This window comes from Tyto alba, unplaced genomic scaffold, assembly GCF_018691265.1.
Source record: "Tyto alba isolate M040663 unplaced genomic scaffold, T.alba_DEE_v4.0 Super-Scaffold_16, whole genome shotgun sequence".
In the NCBI taxonomy this organism is placed as follows: domain Eukaryota; kingdom Metazoa; phylum Chordata; class Aves; order Strigiformes; family Tytonidae; genus Tyto; species Tyto alba.
The window spans coordinates 20547910-20572358 of record NW_024881278.1 but is presented as its reverse complement, the minus strand read 5'-3'; the positions used below and the strand labels follow the sequence as shown (position 1 = coordinate 20572358).

General features: G+C 43.3%; 1 protein-coding gene across 3 annotated transcripts in view; it reads left to right on the top strand.

Moving 5' to 3' along the window:
- The first annotated feature begins 14062 nt into the window (after positions 1-14062).
- The window catches only part of HHAT (hedgehog acyltransferase), a 159457-nt gene continuing 149070 nt past the window's right edge, over positions 14063-24449 (top strand). The window contains exons 1-7 of one of the 3 annotated variants that reach the window (XM_042789828.1): positions 14063-14193; positions 14633-14745; positions 16058-16125; positions 17830-17943; positions 18574-18768; positions 20053-20265; positions 23933-24104. In XM_042789828.1, the coding sequence (XP_042645762.1) occupies positions 14652-14745; positions 16058-16125; positions 17830-17943; positions 18574-18768; positions 20053-20265; positions 23933-24104 (856 nt within the window). In that variant the 5' untranslated portion in view covers positions 14063-14193; positions 14633-14651. Of the gene's footprint in view, positions 14194-14607; positions 14746-16057; positions 16126-17829; positions 17944-18573; positions 18769-20052; positions 20266-23932; positions 24105-24449 lie in introns of all 3 variants that reach the window. The other 2 variants (XM_042789827.1, XM_042789826.1) reach the window with 2 other exon arrangements.

The following is a 24449-nucleotide window of genomic DNA, read 5'->3' as shown; positions in this document are numbered from 1 at the left end:
TTTTTCTAATTTTGTAATTCACCTCCAGACGTTCCCTTTTGCTCCAAACACAATATTAGCTGTAGATGTTTGTCTGCATTTGTGGTGTGGGTTGTTTCATTGCTTATTGTTGTCTGGATTATCCTTTTCTACTGTCAGGTATCAATTAAATATTTGATCCTTTTTTGGCTATAAAATAGCTTGCTAATCATCAGAGTGATGTTCTTGAATTCAGGATTTATTTGAGGTTTACTGGTGGAAAGTAAATGTGTTTAGATACATTGGAAGTAATATGTTTTTATTATAACTTTTGTTTACATAGAGTGATCTATAAGTGGTATAAGTTTTCTGGCACTGAAGACAAACTTAGTTGCAGTGAATTCATTTCAGTATTATTTCTTAATCCAGCAGAATGTGCTTCCCTTTTCCTGGAAAAAAACCCTTTTCAAGTCAGTTGCTCAAAATGTATCAAGTGACGAACTGCAGATAGCAAACTGAGCATTTGTTTGAGTTCATGCTTATTACAGCAGTGTTCTGGAAAGTGTTTGTGCTTAGGCTTTTAATAAACTCCCTCTAGAGATCAATTACCGTGATTTGTCTAGTTACTATGGATAAGAGGTTTTGGGGGGTTGTTGTTGTTGTTGAAATGTTTTGTTAAACTGAAAGAGTCTTGAATGCTTTTATTCAGGCAGAAGAAAAAGAGAACGAGAAGCAGAACACAGTATCTCTAAGGAAAAATAATAATTGAAATAGTCTTAGTAAAAGGAGTCTGCAACATTGCCAGGCCTTGTAGAACAATCTTGCCTGTGTGTTTTAGGCTTGTTCACAGGTAGCCCAGAATGTAGGTCAGCAGGAGGAGACATGTAAGAAGGAGGATAAGCACCGATAAGTTAATTCTCTTGACAAAGTTTTCTCACTATAGGGTTTCAGTATAATCAAAACCAGTTTAGCATTTGAGGAAAAGCACCATGAAATGGAGTAATGGAATTAGCTTTTATGTTTTTCCAGGAACCTAAACCACATTTCCTGTCACAACTGTATATTATTAATATAAGGCATCTGCTAAATCAGAGCTGCCCTAAAATGTGCACAAATATCATACGTCTGGTTTAAATCATTTATTTTTGACATTTGTGGTGAAAAACTAAAGCAAGATGCTGCCTCAACCCATCATAAAAAAAGAGTATCATTTGGAATACAGCAAGTTTTCAGCATGGTCTCGCAGACAGATAATATAATTCTGTTAATTTAGCAGCCAGGACTGTTACTGCCTGCATTTTGATGTGTTGTTTCCCTTTCATTTTGTATTCTGTGGTTGCAGCAATTAGTTTGCAGTCACAGAGGGAAATGAGCAGCGATCTTGAAACTCATTCACTTTCCCAGCCCCTTGTCCTTTAGAAATGGCAATAGAAAGTTTGTTTTCTGATTTTTGGGGTGGGGGTGGGACATAAGTCATCTCTTCTCACACTGTCACCAGTCTTCACAGGTTAAAATGAAGGGCCCAAAGCCTGATAATGAAATGGGATCATTTCAGGAATATAAAGTCCAAATATAATTTCCCAGAGGACTAATTCCCTACCCAGATATTTTTTCACATTAATACCCACTCAAAAAAATCTATTACTGCATTTCCTTATAGATTACTTCAATATATACCAAGGATGACAGAGGCTTCTCTGGGAGCTGGACAAGCCTGGAAGTCTGGCACTGAGTTCTGGACTGTCAGTCAGAAATTCCCGTGTAGTTTGTCCAGCCCTTTCCCAATGCCCTGCATGAAAGGGCTCTGATTGTGTCACAGGTATCTGTGGTGTGCTGCTTGTGTCACGTTAACCTCATCAGTATGCTGAACAGTGGGAGACTGTATCTAAAATCCCACTTGATTACACTGGGTAACTTACCAGAGCGTTCGAAGACTAGCATAAACTTTGGCCAAATGTAGCTGTAAGCCAAGATAACTTGAGAGCCCTGACACAGAGACCAGCTCCCTTGCAGAGGTGATCAGCTAGTTTTCCGGCCCTCACCAATTTGCTACAACAGCATCTCCATCCTCTTGTACCCATGGTGCCAGTGATGCTTGACCACCTTTGCCTTGGCCTTCATCCTCTCCCTTCTCCTGAACAGCTCCACCCGTTCCCACAGATTGTACCCTGAAAAAATCCACTCAGCACTTTAAAGGATGTGCTCTTAATGAAAAATGAAAACCTACTGAAACAAACAGTGTGAGGAACCTCTCTTCTGCTTTTTTCATTATTGTAACTGCATCCTTTTTTTCATCCTTGGTCTGTTGCAATCCCTTGGCCATGTTATGTCTAATTTACAGATTCTGAGATTAAAGGACAAAAGTGTTAGCTAGTTCATGTCTGCAGTGTTCTGCAGGTTTATACCAGCTGAGCATCTGAATTTGTGTGTGCTAACAAACCTTTTGCAGACTAATCAAATGACATTTCACATATGGAGGGAGTAACTTGCCTATCCAGCTGTACAGCTGGTTTAAGCCCTAAATGTTTTGGCTGTAAAATAACAATGATATCCAGAACCCAATAGTGAAAGGAAGATTTTTATAACCTATTTCTTCGAAGCAGATCAGAGGATCTGAAAACCAATCCGGGTGTCCTAAGGATCGCACATCTACCAGGATGAACATTTTGCAATTAGAGTTAATTAATAATTTCCTTGGTTGGTGAACCAAAACCAAATCCTGCTCACCCAGTTCAGATTGTGAAAAGAGAAAATATTGTTTGGAATTTACTCTCCAATGGGGCTAATTATTCTCTGTATTTCACCCATCACATTATAATCCTCTTCAGAGAAAAGAAAGAATAAATGTTCTCATTAAATTCTGAAACAGGCATTTTTTTTTCCCTGACAAGTTGCTCTTCCTTTGAAGAGGCTAATATCTGATGATGGAAACCATAAAGAATAAATAAAAAAGCTTTGTAGAGACTGATTTACTTAAAATTACACTGTCAAAGAGCTTTTCATAATAATTAAAAAAATTTCACAATTCTGATGAAAACACTATTGAAACTGCAATCTGCTTACTCACCTGGTGGTATTTTCATGTTTTTACTTAATGAACACACTCTGTGTTTTGTTATTGTAAGGCTGCCTGGGAGAGCTCGGCTGGTAGCATTGACTCTTTCCTCAAAGACAGAAGTCTCAACTGAGCAAATCAGGCCTATTCAGCAAACTACTTCAGCATGCTCTCAAGTTCCATTAATTCAAATTATTTTCTGACCTGGAGACCAAGGGGTCCCTAGTAGCCACACAAGGCTTTTGCTCTCATTCTTTGCAGTAGAACCAGATGCTTCAGGTACAGTGTGTGTGTCGGGGTGAAACCAAAGGGGAATGCTCTCCCTGGTAGCTGTGAGCCCACAGTTCCTATTTCCCCATGAGAGGAGCGTGTGCTTGATACCCACAGCAGAACGAACTGCTGCGTGAACAAGAGTCACCTCTTAGAGAGGACAGAGAGCCGTTTAACACCTCCAAAATCAAATTGTTCTGGTACTATGCCAATTCAAAAGTCAACTTCCTTAAGAAGATAGACATGGTCAAATGAGGCTCTTGTGGACTATTATGAACCCGGGCTTTTTCTCTCCAAGAGTAATTTCATCATTCCTGGAAGCCCATCATAAAAGAGTGCCTGATGTAACATACCTCTTGGCTGCCTGGTGAAGAAATACCTTTTCTTTAATTAAGGAACGTCTGTCCAAATGAAGAAAAGCAGCTCCACAGTTAGCAGATTTATTTATATACATGAAACACTGTAATTTGGACCAGTATGATGTTCTTACCTGAACATGTGAAAAAAAAACCTTTCCTCTCATACCTAAGGAAAAATTTGTCTTAGCTGGGAAGTAATTAATCTGGCGGAGTGTAGTCTGAAGTAGGTTATGGACTTCTCCAGGCCTGTTTGCCTGCCGAAGTATTACTGAGGGGCAGAAAATGTCCCAGAGAAGATCATATCTAATTTTGGTGGTACTGTGCTTGTAGTCTTATACCAGTTATATGAGGGCAGCTGTAAGACTGAATGGTGCTTGTTCCATCTGACCAAAGTCCCCTGATCAACACGTCAGTGTTTTAAACATGCTTCCCTGCCCCGTGGCCACTGGCTCCTGCTATCTACTCTCCCTCAGCCTCAGGGCTTCTCCTCAGCTTCAGGGCTTCTCAGTAGCTCATTTTACTCCCGGCCTTGGAGTTTGTCTCTGTGGGTACCAGGTCTGGATCTGTGGACTGCTGCTGTGTCCTCTGTGAGTTGTTCTGTGTTACAGCTAGTGTTACCCATCAAAGCTGGAATCATTGCTTTTCCTTTTGATCTACATCCCTTTTCAGGAGAGTCTCAATCTAACTTTCTAATACAGTTACTGTCTAGAGTAAGTAAGGTACGAGAGACTGGCACTTTGAGATTCTCTGATTCAGACACTTGAATTGCTACATGGCCAATACATGTTGTCAGCCAACTCCTAAAACAATGTTAGAAAAGAACTGCATTGCCCTGGGAAAGTGGCATTATCCTATCCTAATTTTAAAAACTTCACTGCACCTATTCCGTGTGCTGTTAACAGAAAATATGCTGCAGGCCACACCAAAGATACAGGTATCCCATAGCTAAGTCTACATGAATTTTTTTTTAACACACAAGTTCAAACGTGTTTTTTAAGCAAGATGAATAGAGAGAAATGTCCTGTTTGTGTGAGTGTGTGCACTGTCAAGCAGGAGAGGTTTAAGTGGCTGCAGATATTTGAATGGGAGTCAAAAAAGGTCATTTGGAAATGGACAACATTTGCTCCTGCACAGTTTGTGACTAAACACCTGGGATTCAGAGGACACTAGAAAAAGGTATTAGTAGTAAACCAGATTTTGCTGGTTTCTTCCACAGAAAGAGCAATACCATGAATAAAAATGTTAACAGAGGAGAAAATTATCAAAATTTGTGCTGTGTGCACTTAAGCTGCTTTTAACAATTATGTTGTTCTTTCTTTGTTTTGTTTTTTTTTTTTTTTCTCCACTCAGAGCCTCAAAAATTGACTTGTTCTAATGAAAAAGACAAGATGCTGATGTTATACAGTAGTGGAAAACAAACCAATTTGTTGAAAATTACTGTTGAAAAGTATTCTTTGCTAATAGGTCACATTTATTCTCTTGAAACATTGTGCAAATTTTTAAATTCTTCTGAGGCTGTAGTGAATGTTTTTCATCTTTACAATAATGTTTTGAGGAATCACAGATAGCAGGCATCTCAGAAGGGGAACATAAGTACCCTCCTGAAGCAGTTTTTACCATAATATCATACCTCTCTACTTATTTTCTCCACTCTTCAGAAAATATCAAAAAAATTACTTGCTTTCAAGCTATAATAACTTAGCAATTTCTTCATTTATGCCCTTCAAGAAGGTATATGTCATACTTACAGTTGTTTCATCTGCCTCTTTTCTGTTGATTCCCCCGTTTCAGAAAATGGACATAAACGAGAGGAGGTATTGATGTGAAGAATACTGATGCATTATTTTAACATATTTATTCCCTGTAAACATTCATTAGTTAAAAAGGAACACTTTTCTCAAAGCACTTTCCAGCACATTCTTAAAACACAATCATCCAAATAGACTACTCCAAGAGAAGGCATCGCCCAGGCATTAATAACCCACTAGCTGAAGGCTTGCTTGGCTTTCTCACCAGAGCCACTCTCCCAGCTTCTCTCAGTTCTGGAAAGCAAATGTGCCTTGCAGCATGCCCTGAAGGATGATAAAGTCAGGCTATTGTTGGCAATAGTTGGTCTTTATAGAGGGGAAGCATGAAGTGTTGTTCTGAGCACAAGACAAAACCTGAAACTCCCAGTCCTGGCTCTGACTATGATTCTTTCCAAGACTTCGGGTAAATCACTTGATCTCTTCACCTCAATTTCTTTATCTGTAAAATGGTGACAATATCACTTTGTTTTGCGGAGTAATTTTACAAGATGTTGGAAAATTAATGCTTGGAAAACTCTTTGATGATAAAAAGTGCATTTTAAGCATGAGATTTAATACAAACAGCTCATAAGAATGGTGTTCTGCACTCTGTTATAAAGTAATCGGGACAGATTAAATGCTCAAATCATACCGCGGGACCTACAACTGTGTTTTTAGAGCAATCCACAATAGCATTTCCTTAGAAAAAGATATAGAAAGTGGAAACCAAAAATGCTCCCCACTGTTTCCTTGTGGTAAGAATGTTGCAGTAGAAATGGTGAAGAGCGATATTGTTCAGAATATTTTACTCAAAATATCCACAGAGTGTTTCAGCTGAAACCAAACTGACAACTCAGTGGAGGGTCATACTAGAAATGCAGTTGCCTCTGAGTGTAGGTCAGCAGCAGACCTGCAGCTCAAGTGTCTTTCTTCTGTGTTGCAAAGTAGCTGTAGGTAAGGTGACAGCAAGTCTGGAGCAGAACAAAGCAGACCACTGGAGTAGCAAAAAATGGCATCAGAAGGCAGAGTCTTCTCAAATGCCACACTATAAAAGAAAAAGCAATTTCAACCACAAGTGGAATGCAAGACCCTTATTTTTTAGCCTCTCTATGTACCGCCCACAACTCTGAATGTTGAGGCAAGTTGACCCAGGTCTATTGTCTAACCCTTCCTCTAGAAACTCCCTTCTGGAGAAAAGGCTGTGAACAAACAGGTGAATGATGGGCTAATTCCAAAGAAGGGCAAACATCTAAACCAGAAATTGGGTAAACTGGAGGTACCTAGCTGAACACTGCCACTTAATGCGAGTGGTGCTGAAATGCTCTAAGATTTCTCTGTTTGACACAAAATATCTTCAGGCACCTGGAGCTTTGCTTTATTTCTTGTGGAGACTCCCTGTATGCCAGGCAGCACTGTGAAAATTTGAAGGGCATCTCTGAGTTCAGTGACGGTCCCCCTGTGCTCCCAAAGGGCTGCTAGGAGTACCTTTGCGCCAGCAGACAGAGCAGGTTCCTATCTCCACACCCTCAAGGCAGCCATCACCACTTTCTGTTTAAAATACAAATGGTTAGCCCCCCCTTGGCACAGCCTAAAGCTCAGAGCAAACCTCAGGATGTGAGAGTGACAGATCTTGTATTCTCTTCAGCCTCAGACTTTCCACCTGTCTCTGTAACAGAAGTGAGTTTGTGACAAACAGTGTGGTAGGGAAAGAGAGCTCTCCACTTTTCCATGGAAGGGCTATCACCTGACATAAAAAGAGTGCAGGATACCTGGGGCCAAAAAGAGAAAAAACATGCAAGCATGGTGCTGTACCTAATATCTGGGACACTCAAAAGAGAAAGGATTTTTTTGGTTTTCAGTCTTCCATACAATTGTCATTGTATTTTGCACTAAATGTCCATTGACTCAACTGTGTAAACCACTGTCCAGAGATGATGACACTCAGTTGTCTCCTCCAGGCAGCCTAGAGGATGATCTGTCTTGTAGGGCTTGCATCATTTGGATGGGCTGGTCCTTAGTTCATTTTCCATGTCAAAGTGCTGTTTTAAAGAGGTGAATCCTCTTCTCATTTACCAGTGAAAAGCTATCAACTCGGACTAAATAGGGCAGAAGGATTATGGCAGTGTGGATGTGAGGTTTGAAACCTATTCCAAATCTACAGTAGTCAATGAAGACATTGTGCACTGAAAGCAGCACCTTGTCCTGAGGCAGCAATTCAGTGTATTTGCAAATCATGTTGCAGTTATAAGCCACAGTTGGCAATGACCCACTTTTTTACTGTACACAATGTTAGTCAGTTGGTTTGTGCTAGTTGTGGAGCAAAATTTTGGCATTTCAAATAGCTGTAAATATTTATGAGTTAAATCCAATTTTTGCTAATATTTTAGCAACGTTATTGGACGAGATTATCTGCAAAGGGTGAGGTGTTGCTGGCATTTTGCACAGGCATCAAGAGAGCTTTTGAATTCTTCTTCCTATTGAAAGGCATAATTCCAAGAACAATCTAAAAAATGGTTCAAGTATGACAGAGCACTTCTTATCATTTATATACATTTATGGCCTGTTACATAAACACAAAAGCAAAATAGAAGATGTCTGCATCCTAAAGTCAGGTTTTTTTATGACTGGGAAGCCCATCCTGGAGTACTACCCTCTCTTCACAGAAAAGAGAAACACAGAGTGGAGACAAACTAGGGGGAAGTCAATGCACAGAGCAAGAAAATTTCTCAGATAAAACATACAAAAGCATTTGTTTTCTGAAATATCTTTAGAGGAAGTCTCCTCCTGACCAGTAATGTAATGTTACCTTAGTTTTTAAGACATCATCCATGTATTTGGGTAGGAAATCAGCTATAAGCTTTTTATTTACAGCACAATGTAGAGTCAGGTGTGGTCTGATCTAAGTGTGCATATGTGTAAAGGGAATGGGACCCTGTAGCCCTAAGGCCACAAATGCAGCAGGTAGCCAAGGAGCATGTATGACTGTGGCCACAAATATAATTACACTAACTTGAGTATTCAGTGAATTTTTAATATCTGCATTGTGGTAGAGCTTAGAAAGAACAATTGGCAATTAAGGCATCATTGACTAGGCCCCACACACTCATGGAATAAAAAGACAGTCCCTGAAGAGAGGGCAGCCTGAACAATAAGGGAAATATTGGCATTGATCATGAAACTAAGATGTAGAAAAATCCATTCATAAAAGATATCAGAATGTATCCAATCCACCTAGAAATGTTTGTAAGAAATAATATTTCGACCAGAGAGTTGACATAAATGACCGAGGTCTGTATCTTTGCCTGTTTGCTGTGAGGGAGAAGTTTCTGAGTCCTCTGCTGGTTTTTGTATGAACAGCTTCCTATTCGACAGGGCTGTATTGGCTCCATTTGTGATGTGAACAGTCAGCTCCACTGATTCCTCTTAGTTTCACAGAGTTTAAAAAGACAAAAGAAAAATATTCTGCCAAATAGAAATAATCAACCTGGAATGTATTCCCACTCTTTCATAAGGCTATGGCAAACAATATGAAGTAAGGGATAAATCAGTAAAATACAAGTGGTTGTGGTAGCTGGAATGATCCTTTACTGGCTGTTCATATCGCAAAGCAGTGTAAAGAGATGGAGAGTTCAGAAAATGTGCTCAGTATGCATTGAGAGAGGCCATTCTGTCTGAATATTTTTTTTTGTCAATTATAATATAGTAATCTGAGATGTACTTTTTTATACATTTATTACATTCACTGAACTGAATAAAAAGGCAATGTTTTCAGGAATATAGCTATGGAGTAAATATAGGTGTGTACAGATAGGAGTAACTTAAGCCACTGAAAAATATGTGTATAATATGGTATGATAGAATAAGATTTGCATTTGATTTACAACTTCAGTATAACTAAATTTAAAACACTTTTTGGATCACTTACATTTTGTCAGCTACTTGCCCTGTTGGAGGTCAGCTGGGAGTCTTGCCATCATTTGTAATAATGTAAATTATAATGGAGTAAACAGGATCTGATCTGGCCCTTTCTTTCTGAATTTCATTCCATTATTACTTAAAAATGGTAAGAAAAACAATACCTGAAGTAGGGATTTTTCTGAAGAATCCCTTCTCCTGTGTTTGGACTGGACTATCCATTCTGCCCAAGGATGACTGAGATACTGACATACTGAGATGTTTAAATACTCCAGTAGTGGATTACCCACTTCCTTGCTAGGAATCATGGAAGGTTTCAATATGATGGCTAAGGTACTTGGGAGCTGACTCACCATCCCATTGACTCACCACCCCATTATCTCCTATTGTTTCACACCTAAAGCTCAACAACTTATAAGGGAAGGGAAAAAGAACAAAACCCCTTGTGTTTAATAGCTGTCTACTTAGAAACTAAGACTTAAGCATGATTAACTAAGACTCAGACACGATCAAGGTAGCACAGTTGAACCTCACCCCAGCTACGGTAACTGTACACAAGTGCACTCTACATCCACGGTGAGACCAGGGCTGTATGACTGCTTTCATTGAAGAGAAGACTGGGTAATCAGTAAAGAACCGTTAAAAGGCTCTGACCAGGAGCCGTGGTTTTCAGGGCTTTAGTTAGGCAAAGCAGGTAGCGTATTGATGAGGAAGCCTCTGCGTTGTTCAGCATGAATCCAACAGTGAGCTGCTTAGTTACAATACTGTATTAATTTACTGTATTTTTTCCAAAAGTAATTTTATGAATCCACAGTCAGAAGCATGATGGTAATTTTCCAGCTTCAGAGCATAAAACAAGTTCTCAGAGATGCAAGGGATTCATTAAAAGGAAGCCAGGAAAATTATTGTATCTGCTTGCAAAGAAATACTAACTTTGCAATTGCAAGGATTTCTTTATAAACAATGACTAAATAGATATGGCTAAAAGTGATGGGGAAAAAAATGCCTGGCACTTCACAAAGCCAGTTTCAGGGTTGGGGGTCAGAGGAGAGAGGAACTTGTAAAGGTGGGTCTATCTGCAATGCTGACCAGCTCAGTGTAATGTTCGCTTTTCATTAAGCCAAGCCAAACAAGACAAAAAGGGCAAACTTGCACGTTGTCTCCCTTGAGCCCATAACTCCGTGCCTGAGTTCTCTGGAGGGAGGGTTCACATTAACCTCAGTTGTGTCATATTTAACTTGGCTACTGGAAGACTCACTTGGCTCTCTTCGTAAATACCACACCTTTTATATTTCTGACTCTCCCCATTTTAATACTGCTGTTTTGCTACATGGAGATTTCTTGTCATACTTATGAATTCTAAATATACATGGCTCATCCTCCTGTCTGCTGCTGAATTTCTCACCTGCAGACTCCCAGTGGGTGCTGATCATGCCCCATCATTCAGATGTTGCATGCAGGGGGCATTACTGTGTGATTTCCAGAGGGCGAATGAAAACAAGAGGCTTGGCTCAGTGCTGTGAGATATCAACCTGTTGGATAAAGCTCGAGGGCACTGCTTGCAGTTTCCAGGGGGACTTTATATTCAGAAAAGCAGTGAGAAGCCCTATGCTTTAGTCTGCCTGAGGACTCTATTGCTGGTTTCGTAAATACTCATTTTGACCTCTTAACAGCATGCAAAACAAATGGCAAGTTGGAAAAAAAGAGTTTCCTCAAAAACATGAGCTTTGGTTTGCTTTCCTAGCTGCAAAATGCCACAGTTGCCTACCTCATTGCCTTTTACACCCCTACCCCGTCTCGTCCCTGTGATCATGATAAGGCCCTAGAAATGGAGAGTTCTGTAAGGAACTCACAATAGGAAGAACTTGCACAGAAAGGCAATAGTAAGGGCCCTTTTAAACGGCCTCCTGTTACCTCTGTCCTTGATTCTGGAATCATTTGCTTAAGTTTCTATGGCTGGTCACATAAGAAAGGTAGAGTCTCACCAAACAGCATTTGAACTTTACAGTCAAAACCCAACGCTTCCAATTCAGGTGCTATACCAGCTTCAGAAGAGATAGAAATAAAAAAAGGGGACATGAACATTGCTAGAGACGGACTCTCTTCTAGTGGTGCTTGAACTGATCTGCCAGAGGCTGGCACTGCATCCTTCACTGTTCATCAAGGCCGTGGTGGGGACTGGATGCTTTCCTGCTGGTTCCCAGTAGTGAAGACAGACATGGGCCTCTTTGGCAGGTTGTTGCCTTTGCACTCTGTAGCCATTCTGGCGCTGAGGAAGAGTGGTGCAAACCTTCAAGCAGAAGTGACACTCCAGATTTGTCACAGAGAAACACCTCTACCATCGCAAATCATCATTCTGCCCAAGGCGGATTGCTTATCTTGGCCTTGGAGAAGCCTGCTGCATGTGTATGCAGCATCACACCACTTTTTTCCCAAAGGGCAGATGACTTGAAGAGGCTGCCAGGCCTGAGCAGCTGTTGGGACACAGGGCAAGTGATGTTTAAAAAACTTTACCTCCTTGCTGATCAAGTGAGAATTGGGGCTTTCTGCTGCTGCTTTTCTAGGGTTTTTGCTCTCAGGGTTCTCTGCTGCCTGTCAGTGACTATAGCAGCAGCAGAACTCGCTTTTATTTGTGCCATCTAAAATAGTGAGGGCTGTGTTGATGTGTAGGTGTTTGTGCCAGTGATGGTCAGCAGCTTAGTTTACAGCTAGTCTTGCAAAGCCATTCACTGAGATTCTTGTTATGTTTTACTATATAAAATCATTTGAATAAGGGTGGGGAAAAAAAGCCAATCATCTGAAATGCGGAAGTCCAGGCAGTGAGATTTTCCAGCTGGGACTGCTGTCAGAGTTTGTTAGTGCTCCTGTTCCATGGGCTTGCCAGTGACCTTTGCAGGAGGGCAGCTGCTCACCTGGTCACAGAGCATACATGGGCTCATGAATGTCACCATGTAACTAAAGATGTCCTTTTCAGTGTAACCTGATGTAAAAGCTGTAACTTGTTACACCTCTTCCCTTTTTGAAGCTGCAGTACCACTCCTGCATGCATACTGTTTGTGTTATGCAGCCACCTAGAGGGCCTGCTGCCTGTTCAGACTTCATGCTCCTGACCAAAAACCACAAAACTGCAGGAAAATATAAGCTCTGCTGACCCTTAGTGGCCACAACTTGGCTGTAGTGCGGTGGGAGTTTTTACAAATTCAGGACAGCTGTTGTCCTGGTGCTGTTATGCAGGTGTCCTATGTTTTTTGGGGGGAAGGTACTGACTAACCTGGTGAGGGCAAAAATTGGGGAAGCACTGTCAGCAGAGAAGAGGATCTGGGTATCACAGAGGAAAATGTACCTGACCTTGAGATTTTACAGAAGTTTCACAGAGCAAATGCAGTGTCTTACATCTAGGGGCAATCAAAATTGACACTGTAAACTGAAGGTGAGTCATTTCCTGGCAAAGAGAGAAGGGAAGAAAAACTGGAGGCAAAAGGCAAAATGATTGACGACCACCATCACGTGGTTCTGACAGTCAGATATGGTTCTTGGAGACACCAGGAGATGCATGCCTAGTTCAGATGGGGAAGACAACCCCTTGTACTGGTGAGACTTCACCTGGAGCATCAGACACAAGCCTGCCTTTCAAGGATCAGGAAACGGGAATTTGAATATGTAAAGAAGGCCTCAGTGTGATTAGGGGAACTGAAATACTATGTTGTAAGAGGAACTTAAAGATGCAGCAAGACAACATCCAAAAGAATATGAAATGTTTCCCCCATTAAAAAATGACATCACTGATGTCAACAACAGAGGGATAAAAGTCACGTGGTGCAAGACCAGATGAGCATAAATTGCCCAAACCTTCAGGGCTGGAAAGTCAGTGTGTTTTTAACACTAAGAGCAGTGAACTGCATCCGAAGCGTGAGGAGGAGGGAACCCCCTCCCCTTGCTGAGAAGCAGCTCGATCCATGAGGTGGATGTCAGCACCAGCACTTCCAGCCCCACCTTCCCGCTTCGGCAGTGCTCTTCAGACCTGCTCTTTTCTCAAGTTACATCGAGCTGCCTGTAAAAACAGCGGCCCCGCATCAGTCTACCTTGCACTCCATGAGTAGAAGTCTGTGAGAGGCTGTTATGGACACCCTTTCGGTCTGAATACAATCCTACACTTTTACTTCACTGTTAATTTGCACATCTCCTCGAACAACTTTTCGGAGGCCTCAACTTTTTGCTACATTGAAGACGTCTGTGTTTTCACTCTTCCTTGCAGCATTTGACCGTCTCCCAGCACCACCCCCGCGGCTTGCCCGGCTCCCCTAACACCCCGAAGATGGCACCCTCTTCCCAAGGCGCCCGTATACAAGCGCTACTCTCCCCTGACCCCTCAGCCGCGCCGGTGCCTGCGGCCGCAGTCGGGTCTTAATAAATGCTACGGAAACACAAGACCGGAACGATTTCACGAACGTTTCGTGCCCCAACAACAACCGCAGCTCTTCACCGCCACGCACCGGCCGGGCCGCCGCGGGGCCTTCGCAAGCCCCCGCTCGGCGGGAGGCCCGGCGGCCGCAGGGGCCGGCCCGGCGGGGCCGGCGCAGGCCGCGGCGCTGGCGGCGCGGAGAACTGCGGCGCCGCCCGGCGGCCGGGGGAGGGCGCGCAGGGGCGGGGAGCTCCGCCCCGCTCCCGCCCGCCCGCCCGCCGCGGTGGGTGGCCGCGGAGGGCGGGCGGGGCTGGGGCTTCCGTGGGGCGGGTGTCTTGTCGTGGAGCTGCACCGCGCCGGGGTCCCGCCGCGGGGCTGGAGCCTCGGGTCGGCCCGCTTGGACCTGCGACTGGCTCCTCCCGCTCCCGGCGGCGGAGCCCTCCTCAGGTAAGGGGGAGGGGAGAAACGGGGTCCCCTCCTCTACTTCCCTCCTCTCAATCCCGGGTCGGCGAGAGCAGCCGCGGTCCGGCCCCGGCCCTTGTCTTGCGCCGGGGGCCCCGCCGGGCCCGGGCCGTACCAAGCCCTCGGCGTCGGGGCCTCCGCAGCCGTAGCGAGCTCGCCTCCCGTCCCGGCAGCTGCTGGCGGAGCCCGGCCGCCTCCTTGCTGGGAGCCCGTCCCGGGGCAGGGCTCCGGTCATGCCGGGACCTGGAGCGCGCTGGGTGGCCGCTGCCCGACCCGCCCGGGTTCCGCGCCCAGGGCCCGGCGTTGCGGCAGCCGCGCTGCCCGGTGCGGCTTGTCCCGGTGCTCGGTGCCCGTCCGTCTTCCGCGGGGAAAGCTCTCCCGTCCTCCCTTTCCCCGCAGGGAGGCGGCCGGCGGGGTCTGCGGGGGAAGCAGCTCAGAGGCCGATGCTGCTGCCGGCCTGGGAAATGTGCCTCTATGGGATCCTCGCCGTGGGCTCCCACCTCTACGCTTTCTACGAGGCGCACCAAGTGTCTCAAAGTAAGTCTGGTGGGGAGGCTGTTCGGCTTGACTTGTTCCCTCCGGGATGGTTTCTGCTTTGCTCTCCTGCAAGGAGTGCCTGCGCTCTTCCAGGCTGCAAACCAGCTGGGTATGAGGATGCAGTGGTCAGGTGCCAGCTGGACAGAGAGCTTTTCCCAAGGCTCTTCTGCCTCAAGTGCTGGGAAGGCCCTTGGCTATGGTGCCCTGGTACTCTGCTGCCAGGGAAGAGATGAGGGAGACGGCTGAAGTTCAGCTGGGGGAAGCACAGGAATGCGGGGTCTGAATTGGGTTTTCTTCTGGCTAGTCTTGAACCTTTTCACCTGCAGCCCCTTGGAGGTGGGTGGTTTGGGAGCAGCTGTGCCTCCTGATGGGGGGGTCCTGGACAGGTGGGTGCTGCCCTGCCTGGAGCTCTGGGGCTCCTGTGTTGTGTTGTGACCTGGGAGTAATGGCCAATTTCTCTCCAAATACTCACCTGTGCCGTGTGTGACCTCTTGGTAACTGCTGTAGTGGCTTAGTCTTGATTCAGTGGAGCTGTGTAGTTCAGAGGAGGGGTGGGGTTTTAAACAATTTAAATACAATTTGTAGATGAAAAGAAGCTGTGTTCTGGCATGTGGCTATTTTAAGGGAAATGAGGGTGGTATTATCTAATAAATCTATAGCTAGAGAGGCTCGTTAGGGAAATGTGTATTGAATCTTATTAGGCTTTAATCAGCAAGGTGTTCTACATTAATGACCCTAGCTGGCTCTCAGAAGTGCTTAAGGGAAGGACAGGAGTGCCATAAAGGCACTGGCAGGGCAGTGAAGGAAGTGCTGGGTGACTGGGTGTAGGGCTGTTCACCCACATGCACAGCATGTCTTTTGCAGAGATGGCAAAAGGCTGGGGGGGAGCAGGCTCTGGGGGCAGCTTTTTTTGAGCAGCTCTGCCCTGCTCTGGCTGTCCTGGTCATTGTCAGCTCTGTGTTTCCCTTCCACTCTGGTGGGAGAAACCAAGCAGCCCTGAAAGAAGGGAATTGAGGATTAGTGCAGGTCCTGTGTGGTAAAAGGTTGGTCGTTGTTTGCTACTGCCTCTGTTGCAAGGGTGAATCAAAGTGTAGGTTCTGGGTAATTGAGTGGCTTTGCCTTTGCAGGGCAGAGCTGTGGCCTGGTTGGGCACCTCACCTGGTGAGCAGTGACATGGTGACGTGCCCTTCCCTGAGTGTTCCCGTCGGTGGAGGCAATGTGGGAATGTGTTGCTCTTGAGCAGCAGAGGCCACATCCCTGACTCCTTGCTCTGGTCACTGTGTCCTTAGCAAAGGCTTACTCTTCTTTGCAGAGTATGAAGCTGTGATGGACAGAAGGTTTGGACTGGAACCAGGGACTCTCTTTCAGGGCCTCAAAAAGGTAGGATGGGTGACTGGTACCAGCATCTTTTATTTTGTGGCAATAATGTAAACATCATGTCTCCATCCCTTTTGCTCACTGGAGCTTCTGATTTAGCTTCAGAGGTTTGTAGTAACTTTGCAGATTTAGATATTCATGGTTAATTCCAGACTCTTTCTAATGAAGAAGAGGGATTTGCTGGGTGCGTCTAGATCTAAAAATCATAACCAAAGTCTTGTTTCTTTTCTTGATCCCTGGCCAAAGTGTTTCTCCTTTTATTACATCACCTTAATAAACTTCTGTTTTACTGTTTGGCCTTAAAAGCTAGGATCACCTGTTTCCTACAGCATTTTCTACCTTTTTCTTGCTACTGAGTGGTTTGGGTAATATTTAACATCAGTGAACACACGTTTTCCTCTTGGTTGGCCTGTAGTCCAACCTAGAGGAGAGCAGATTTTTGGGGTGTAAGGGCTTAAAGGAACATGGTTGGTCTTAAAAAAAAAAGAAAAGCCTAACAAGAAAACCAGTGCCCCTCTACCCTAAACCAAAAATCAACCAACCCTCCTCCCCACCTTGCTTGCTTTTGATCTCATATCCTTTTGAATAAGTACAACTAATGCATGCAGCTAATATTAAGGATAATTTACACAAGACCAGGAATGCACATTTGTGGAAGTATTTTGGTGTTTAGGCCCACCATTGTTGCTGGTGAGAGACCCTTGACATGTGCTTTCAAGAAAGCCATAAAGCAGTTGTGGAGATGAACTTTTAGTGGGGCTCTGTATGGAACACAGGGCTACTAACTGACCCCTCTTACCTAATTTAGATGAAGACACCATGTCACAGGAATTTCCAACTGACATGACTTCATCTGACCCCATCTAGGCTTTGCTGAAACGGGGAGTGTAACTTCTCTTTCAGCAAGGTGCCTTTTCACCCAAGGCCTTGGTTTTCCAAGGCAGAGCGGAGTTGCTCGCTGAATCCCTCAGGAGGGGTTAGGAGCACACACAGGGGAAGGCAGTGCTCTGCTTTTCTGTTGCCTTTCTTAAAAGCTCTTTTTTTAAAAGGCAGACAGAAGTTGAAAAAAGAAAATGTCCTGGCTAAACTTTGCGTAAGTTAAGTGTAGTCCAAAACCCTTTAGTTTTTCCTTTCTAAACAAAGAAAAATCCTAAAATTTAAAGTATCAGAGCAAGCAGAGGTGTGAATTTATTGGGTTTGAAGAGGTGGTCAGGAGCAGTAGTAGCAGGCTGGCTAATTTGTTGCTTCCTGATGGGGAACCAAAGCAATGATGTGTTGGACTGAGAGGCCTTGAGAAGTGGGACCCTTGTTCCAGGCTGCATCTCTGTGTAGTTACCAGCTTGTTTCCCATGTCCCAGGGAGGTGGTGGGTGTGGGTGCCTCCCTGTCTGCTTTGTGGTTAGAAAACTCCCCAGCATTCGTAGGGAAAGGCAGCAATTGCTGCTTAGTCAAGTTCAGCACCAGTGTGAGGCTTAGGGGTCACAACACCATCTAAAGCTCTTTTTCTGAATTTCACACCATTGGAAGTCCAAATGGTGCTGAGTTCACTGCTGTAAGTGATCCAACAGGATTGCTGAAATGATATTCTTCAGGTATAGAGTGCTGTGGTGTTGGGTAATGGACTTAGTGTGTTAGAGATGGTTCCTTGTCCTGTAAGAACATGCTTTTATGGCCGGATACACAGTAACCAGTTCCTTTGATGTCCCAGGACCCCATGGACTTTGAGTGGAGCTACTGGATTGAATGGGGAAGGGAACGTATACTGTGGCTTCTGGCTGGTCACCTGCTGGTATCACAAATATCCAGGCTCTTGGTGGAGAAGGTATGTATGAATTTTCTTCACAGAAGGGAGTTTCTGTGCATTTCAGTTTACTCTGGGCATGTGAAACATGGCACTGAGGCTACTGAGTGTGGGCAAGTCCCATTTGTAGGGTGAGTTGTGTGAGTGGGTCTTTAACAAGGCACAGGTGAGAGCGAGTAGGTCGGTTGCCTGAGTGTTTGGAGACTTCAGCCTCCAACCTGTGAAAGTCTGTGTTTTGTTCTGAACCATTAACTCATGTCATTTGACCTGTACACAAAAGAACGGTGTAGTTATTTCTTTCCAAGACTGTGAAGTGATGACTGCTTGGGTTTTGGCATGATTTCTAAATGATTGCGGGAAATGACTGGCATGTAGTGTCCCATCTGCTAGTTTGGGGAAGGAAAGGAGGAGATTATCTTCTCCCCCAGATCAGGGAGGCTCTGGATTTCACACATGCTGCTGCAGAAACCCCTTCCCTTCCATCTTGATGGATAGAGTTGGGTTTCCCTGTGTTGTTTCACATCTGTTCTTTACCTTGTTGACTGCATTTGTTTCTACTATAGACCCTGTGTTGGACAGGACATATATTGCATGCTTTTTTTCATTAGAAATAATCAAACTAAAAATTGTTCATTTTTATTTTTCTAACAGTATAAACCATGGTGCTTGATGGTTTATGGAATGGCAGCCTGCTGGTTGTTACTGGGAATCAAGGGCTTTGCTGTCATTTTGGTACATGCAACTATTTCGTTTGCTGTGGCTCAGTTTCAGCTGTCGCTCCTGACATGGTTGTGCTCCCTTATCCTGCTGTCCACTTTGCGCATACCAGCTGTGGAAGAAGCCAAGGTAATGTGAGAAGGACTAATTAAGCATCAAATTAATTATAGTGGTGTTTGTCTGTTATGGCATCTCTTTGATGGAGTTGTTATTCCTTCAGTTAATATAAGCAGAGGTTGACTCGAAAAACCTGAGGCAGTAGGGATGCAGTGACTCATGCTGCAGGTTCTCCAGTTAAAAAAGTTGTATTTCTCAATCAGGCTGGCTGGTACACCGAGATGAAAGTATGTGCCTTAATGTGTAAGTGGTGTATGATAATACTTTACTAATATTCTAGTAAGCGCATTTCTTGCTCTTTGAAGCTGTAATCATACCAATTTAAGGTGCTAGCTTTTGGGCTCATATCTAAGAGTTGCTTAGTCAAACCTGACTGTACCTTATTGGTGACTTCAGACTTCTGCATGAAAAGGGGGACTGTTTCTCCGACACTTTGATTTGTATTAAATGAGTTGCTTGCTCACAGCTGGTTGGTGCAAGCTCGGTTTTGCTCTTTCTCTATTGGCTTTTGCTGGGTAGTAAAGATTTTGGAGAAACTGCTGCTCAGTTGTGAGGAAATGTCCTTGTTGCATTTTCTTAGATTAAGGGACAAAACTGGGCATGTTGTAAGGCTTTTTGCCCTGATGTTTGGGCGGGAGGGCACAGGGGAGATGAGCAGGTAGAGTCTCTTTGTGTGGTGTAGACAGATTTCTCGCTTCATCAGAGGAGGAAAGGGCCCACTGCAATATAAATGCAATCAGCCAAACTATGTTTGCTGATGTTTCTAAGTGTTTTGTGACACGTTTTTGTTGTTGGAAACAGGCATGACAGTGTTGAACTTGATAAAGGCTCAGTAAGTTCTTGCCAGCATTGAGCTTTCTCAGGAGTGACTGATTCTCTTCAGATCTGATCTGCAGCCTTGGCTTCAGCCACAGCAGTCCCTCGGCTGTCAGTAGTGTTCCCAGCTGGTTTGGATGTTGTATTACTGGACTCAATCTGAGGGAGATAATGGAATTCCTGTAAGAAAAGCTCTCCTGCTGTCAGTTCTTCATAACCTAATGTTTCTGAAATCAAGCTGTTGTCTCTTTATGCTGGTTGCAGTAGCTCTGGAGGCCCTTTCTCCATCAACAGTCAGTGCTTGTTCATGTGTGAACTAGTGCTGTTCACTTCAGGTGCTTATTATAGCTGCTGTTTGCTTTAGTTGCTTCCTGCTGCTGGTGACCCTGGAACTTAGGATCTGGGTGGACATTGCTGTCCAGCCATCTAGAAAACACAGCATTGCACCATCGTGATCTGGCTTTGTTTTTTGTCTTGCAGAGAAAGTGGTATGACACAGAAAATGAGTATTATCTGCTGCTCTTCACTGTGTCTGTCCGCTGCCTCTTCTGCACCAGTTTCAGCCTGGAGTACTGCTGGCATGGACCTGCCCAGAAGTCATCCCACTCGTTCCTGTGGATGCTAGCATACGTGTTTTATTATCCCATGTTCCACAACGGACCCCTTATGAATTTTGATGAATTCAGTAAGCAGGTAACAGTGGATTTTAAGATCACACAGTTACAGGTTTTCAGTGCATCTGTGCCTTAGGTGAATTGGGTGAAGAACTATTGAAGTGGATGGTGATCTGTTTTCAGCTGCCAAATCTAGACACGGACTGTGTACTTTGAGAAATCTGTTGAAGTGTGTGTGTGTTGGGGTTTTTTTTGCTCATCTTGATGTTTTAATACCAATCATGAGAAAATGTTAGGTAGACAACTTCATGCAGTTTCCCTTAAGACGCGCTTTTAATGGTGTGTTTCATAATGTAATCTACAGGTAAGCCTGAGTTTCTATTTATTTCCTAGTTACCTACCTGAGAAAATTGATACCGATGAGACCTTCAAGCAGAAGGTGTTCCTAATGTTAGTCTGTATCCATCATCCCTTTCTCTGTAAGTGTTGCAGTGTGCTAAGTGCAAAAGGAAGGCTCTTAATTAGAAACCAGTCTGGGGTATTCATGCTTGTATGGCAGCCATGGCATAATACTGAACTTGCATGAGGCTGGTAACTAATGTTGAGAATATATTGTCAAAATAAGTCTTTATAATCTAATGCTTGTGTGAAGAGAGGTTGATTAGACTCCAGTGTTAGAAAAGGTGGAAAGAAAGAAAAATAGTTTTTGAAGGCTGGACAATTAATCTTTTCTATCAGACTATGATCTATATTTCCTTCTGAAATATATACTTTTCCTTCAGTGAAGTATGTTGGGGGAAAAAAAAACAAACCCGAACAACAAAAACCCCCCAAAAAACAAAACCAAAACCTCCCCCCACCTCCCCGAAAAAACCCCAAACCACAACAAAGCCCTACAGAAAAGGTGTTTTCATTCATGTGTGTTTTGATTTCAGTAAAAACATCTAAAATTGATTTCTGTAATATTTTTCCTCCTTACTAGTGATTTCAAGGATTTCGATTTTTACTTAGTCTCCTTGGAGATCAAGAATTTTTTGGGTGTCTAAAGCTATCTTCCACATAATTTTGAAAATATCGAATAATGTTATAGGAATGTGAAAACTGGACAATTTTGAGCATAGCATTAGGAATTTGACAGTGTGCTAGATAAATTCAAGACAAACCTTCTTTCCCAAGTTCTACTTTACAGGATGGTTTTTTTTTGTCTGATAATCAGATTCATCCTTTTAACCGGAGAGCCAATAACACGTCATTACGTTTAGAGTGCTCATATTTTTAACATGTGGCTGCTGGACTGGATTTTTTTCCTCTCCATCAGGTGGAATAAAGTAACATTTTCAGTAGCAGCTGGCTATTAACTCCAAAACAGATTTCAGAGTCACAGAAAGCTGCTGGTTTGTATTGGGAATTCTTGAAGACTCCGGTTTCCCCTCATGTTGGTGTGAAAACAGCTGATGACTGACTTGGAACACTTTTCTTTAGACTCTACCAAGCTGAGCAGCTCCTTTAATGTGAAAGGCCTACCTTTCTTACTGAACGTTTTTCCTAGTACCTTGCAGGCTGCTATTCAAACCTGTTTCTACATGACAGGAGAGAACCCCACATTTCCATGCTTTATTGCTTTTCTTACTTTTTTGTACACTTGAGTAAGAAGTGAAATCACCACCTGTGATATCTATAGTTAACATCATTGGGAAGAGTGGATGAGTGGACACTTCAAATCATAAAACTGCTGTTTTGATTTACACATAGAAGCATAGGCATTGTTTGCTTCTATTTATATTTGGAAATTTTCTGTTGAAGCCACAGCAATTAGATTGGGATTTATTAAAGTGAAAATGGATTCTGGCAGACCCCTGAGTGACAAGTCCTATGCTCATTTGTCTTCGGTAGCTTTGGAAGATGCAAGGCTGAATGTTATCCCAGGCTGGATGTTGTAGGAAAAGTCTGCATAGACTTGCATAGAAATTGAGGTAATTCTATTTTTTTACTGTTTAGCTTTTTTTAGCTTCTGAGGTATGTTAAATTCCATCTATATTCTTGTACCCCTAGCAGAGGGAGAGGTGTGTTTTGGTTTTGGTTTGTTTTGTTTTTTAAAAAAGAATATTTCAGAAGACCAAAGAGACTTCAAGTTGAAAGCAGCTTGGGAGTAGCTGGTAGGAAAAATTGAGGCGGTCCTGCATTGAAACAAAGCTCATCTGATATGGCTCAGCAAAGACCTGTGCAGAGATCACCTGTATTCTTGGTGTGAGGTGAAAAAGGAAGACTGAGAAGGATATGCCTGTATTTGCAATAGGTTCTCATTTAAATATGCACAGACTTGTTTGGTTAAAGCCAGAAAGAAGATGAACAAACTGAACAACCTTAAATGTGTTTCTTGTTGGTGTTTGAAGTTCATTGTCAGAGCCCTTACCTGAGCAGAGAATATTGCCTGAACAAGTGAGGTTGGAGAATGGTTTGAAAGTTTGCGGTGCCCAGCAGTTCATCCAAAGTGCCTGATGCAAGGAGTGTATTTCTTGCTGCTATCAGAAGAGACCACCCGCAGAACCCCTTAACTGAAGCTGAGACAGATGAGGGCTCCTGCTGAGCACGCTGGAAAGCCTAAGTCCTGGAGATGGAGACAAACTGCTGTGTGGCCTGAAGAGTGTAATACCAATCTTGGCAATTGACATCCTTTGCAAGGCAAAAATGAGAGACTGATACTTCATCAATGCCCTTGTTGAATTTCTGGGGTGAAGCAGAGCACAGCAGTTCTAGTCATGGGTTTGAAGGCCTGCTGTGCAAATCCCTGCAATTAAATGGCACTCTCCAAGCTTTCGTCTATCTGGTACAAGTGAACCTTGAAAATGAGTGTCCTGCTTCATTTGTAAATGAGCAGAGCTAACTGCATGTTAGCTATACTATCTGCTTGTAACTATGAGGGAGGGTTTTGTCCATGCAGATGGGTTGGTTGCTTGTCTTGTACATGCATTTTTGGTGGCCAGTTAGAGACTGGAGAAGGAAATGTTGCACACACAGAATGATAATGTATAAAACATAACTACATTTTTAGGCAGTCTTGTTTCTGTTATTTGATCATATTCTCTTTTACTGAAGAAAGTAAGTAAAATAGTAGTATACCAATGTGTTTACTATTGTTAGCAGTGTAAGAGTTTGAGGGCATTTTGAAGTCTGTCAATTGCAAACCTTGTCTTATCTGACTTTTACTTTGCACTTAACTGCCATTTCCTTAACCCATCATGTAGGTCTTGTTGATTTTAGCCATGCTACAGGAAAAAAAAATAAAGAACCATCCTCAAATAATCAATCTCATGCAGCTGCTAGAAGTTGGAAGTATTTTAAGAGCAAGCAGTCATTGTTTCGGTGTTTGGTAGGGCTGCTGCTTGGAATACCTTCTCCTTCATAGTTGTAGTTTCTTTAAACTTTTTTGAATACTTCTAGAGGTTGATCAAGTTACAGGAATTAAAAAGTGTCTCATTTGGATTCTGTTCAGTTTAACATCACTTGGCCTTTTCTACAACAGTTTGGTGCTGTGTATGTTCATGTTTGGCCTCTGATTTGTACTGCTTACTGAGATTGAGAATGGAGAGACCTCAAGAGTATGTCAGGAATTTCCAAATGGTGTTGTCAAATGGTCCCCTCAGTAATAGTAATGAATAGCAAATGAAATTCAAAGTTCTCAGAGTGAGTATTTGACTAAAACAGTCAGTTACGTTCCATATAGCCTCTTTGTATTTTTTCTTTAGATGAGGAGACAAGAAGCCTTCAGTTTGAAGACCAATTTCAGCATCTTAATTGTGGGCATAATTCGTATTTTCTTTTGGTGGTGCCTGGCTGAGCTGATGATTCACCTCATGTATATCCATGCTCTCTACAGCAGTGCTCCGCCTTTGGAAGCTGCGTCATACTGGGCCTTGAGTGAGTATAGAAACAGTAGCAGAAATCTTCCTTCTCCCTCCTTCAAGAACCCAAGTCTACTTCTCGTTTATGTCCATCTTTAGGTACTTATGAATCGTACATTATGGCCAGTCACTGTCATAAAAATCGTCTACAGGCTCATAATATGTAGATCCTCTAAGAAGCTTACAGTTGAACTTAATGAACTGCTTCCTAAATTAAAAAATACTCTGTATTTTTTCCACTCTAAAGTGTGTGTCTAAACTGTGGTCTGAAATGGTGTACCACCCTCCACCCCTGCCTCCAAGTCAGGGCAGTAGACACTTAAAAATGAGCTTGTTTAGTGTAGGGATAGAGGAGGGGAGA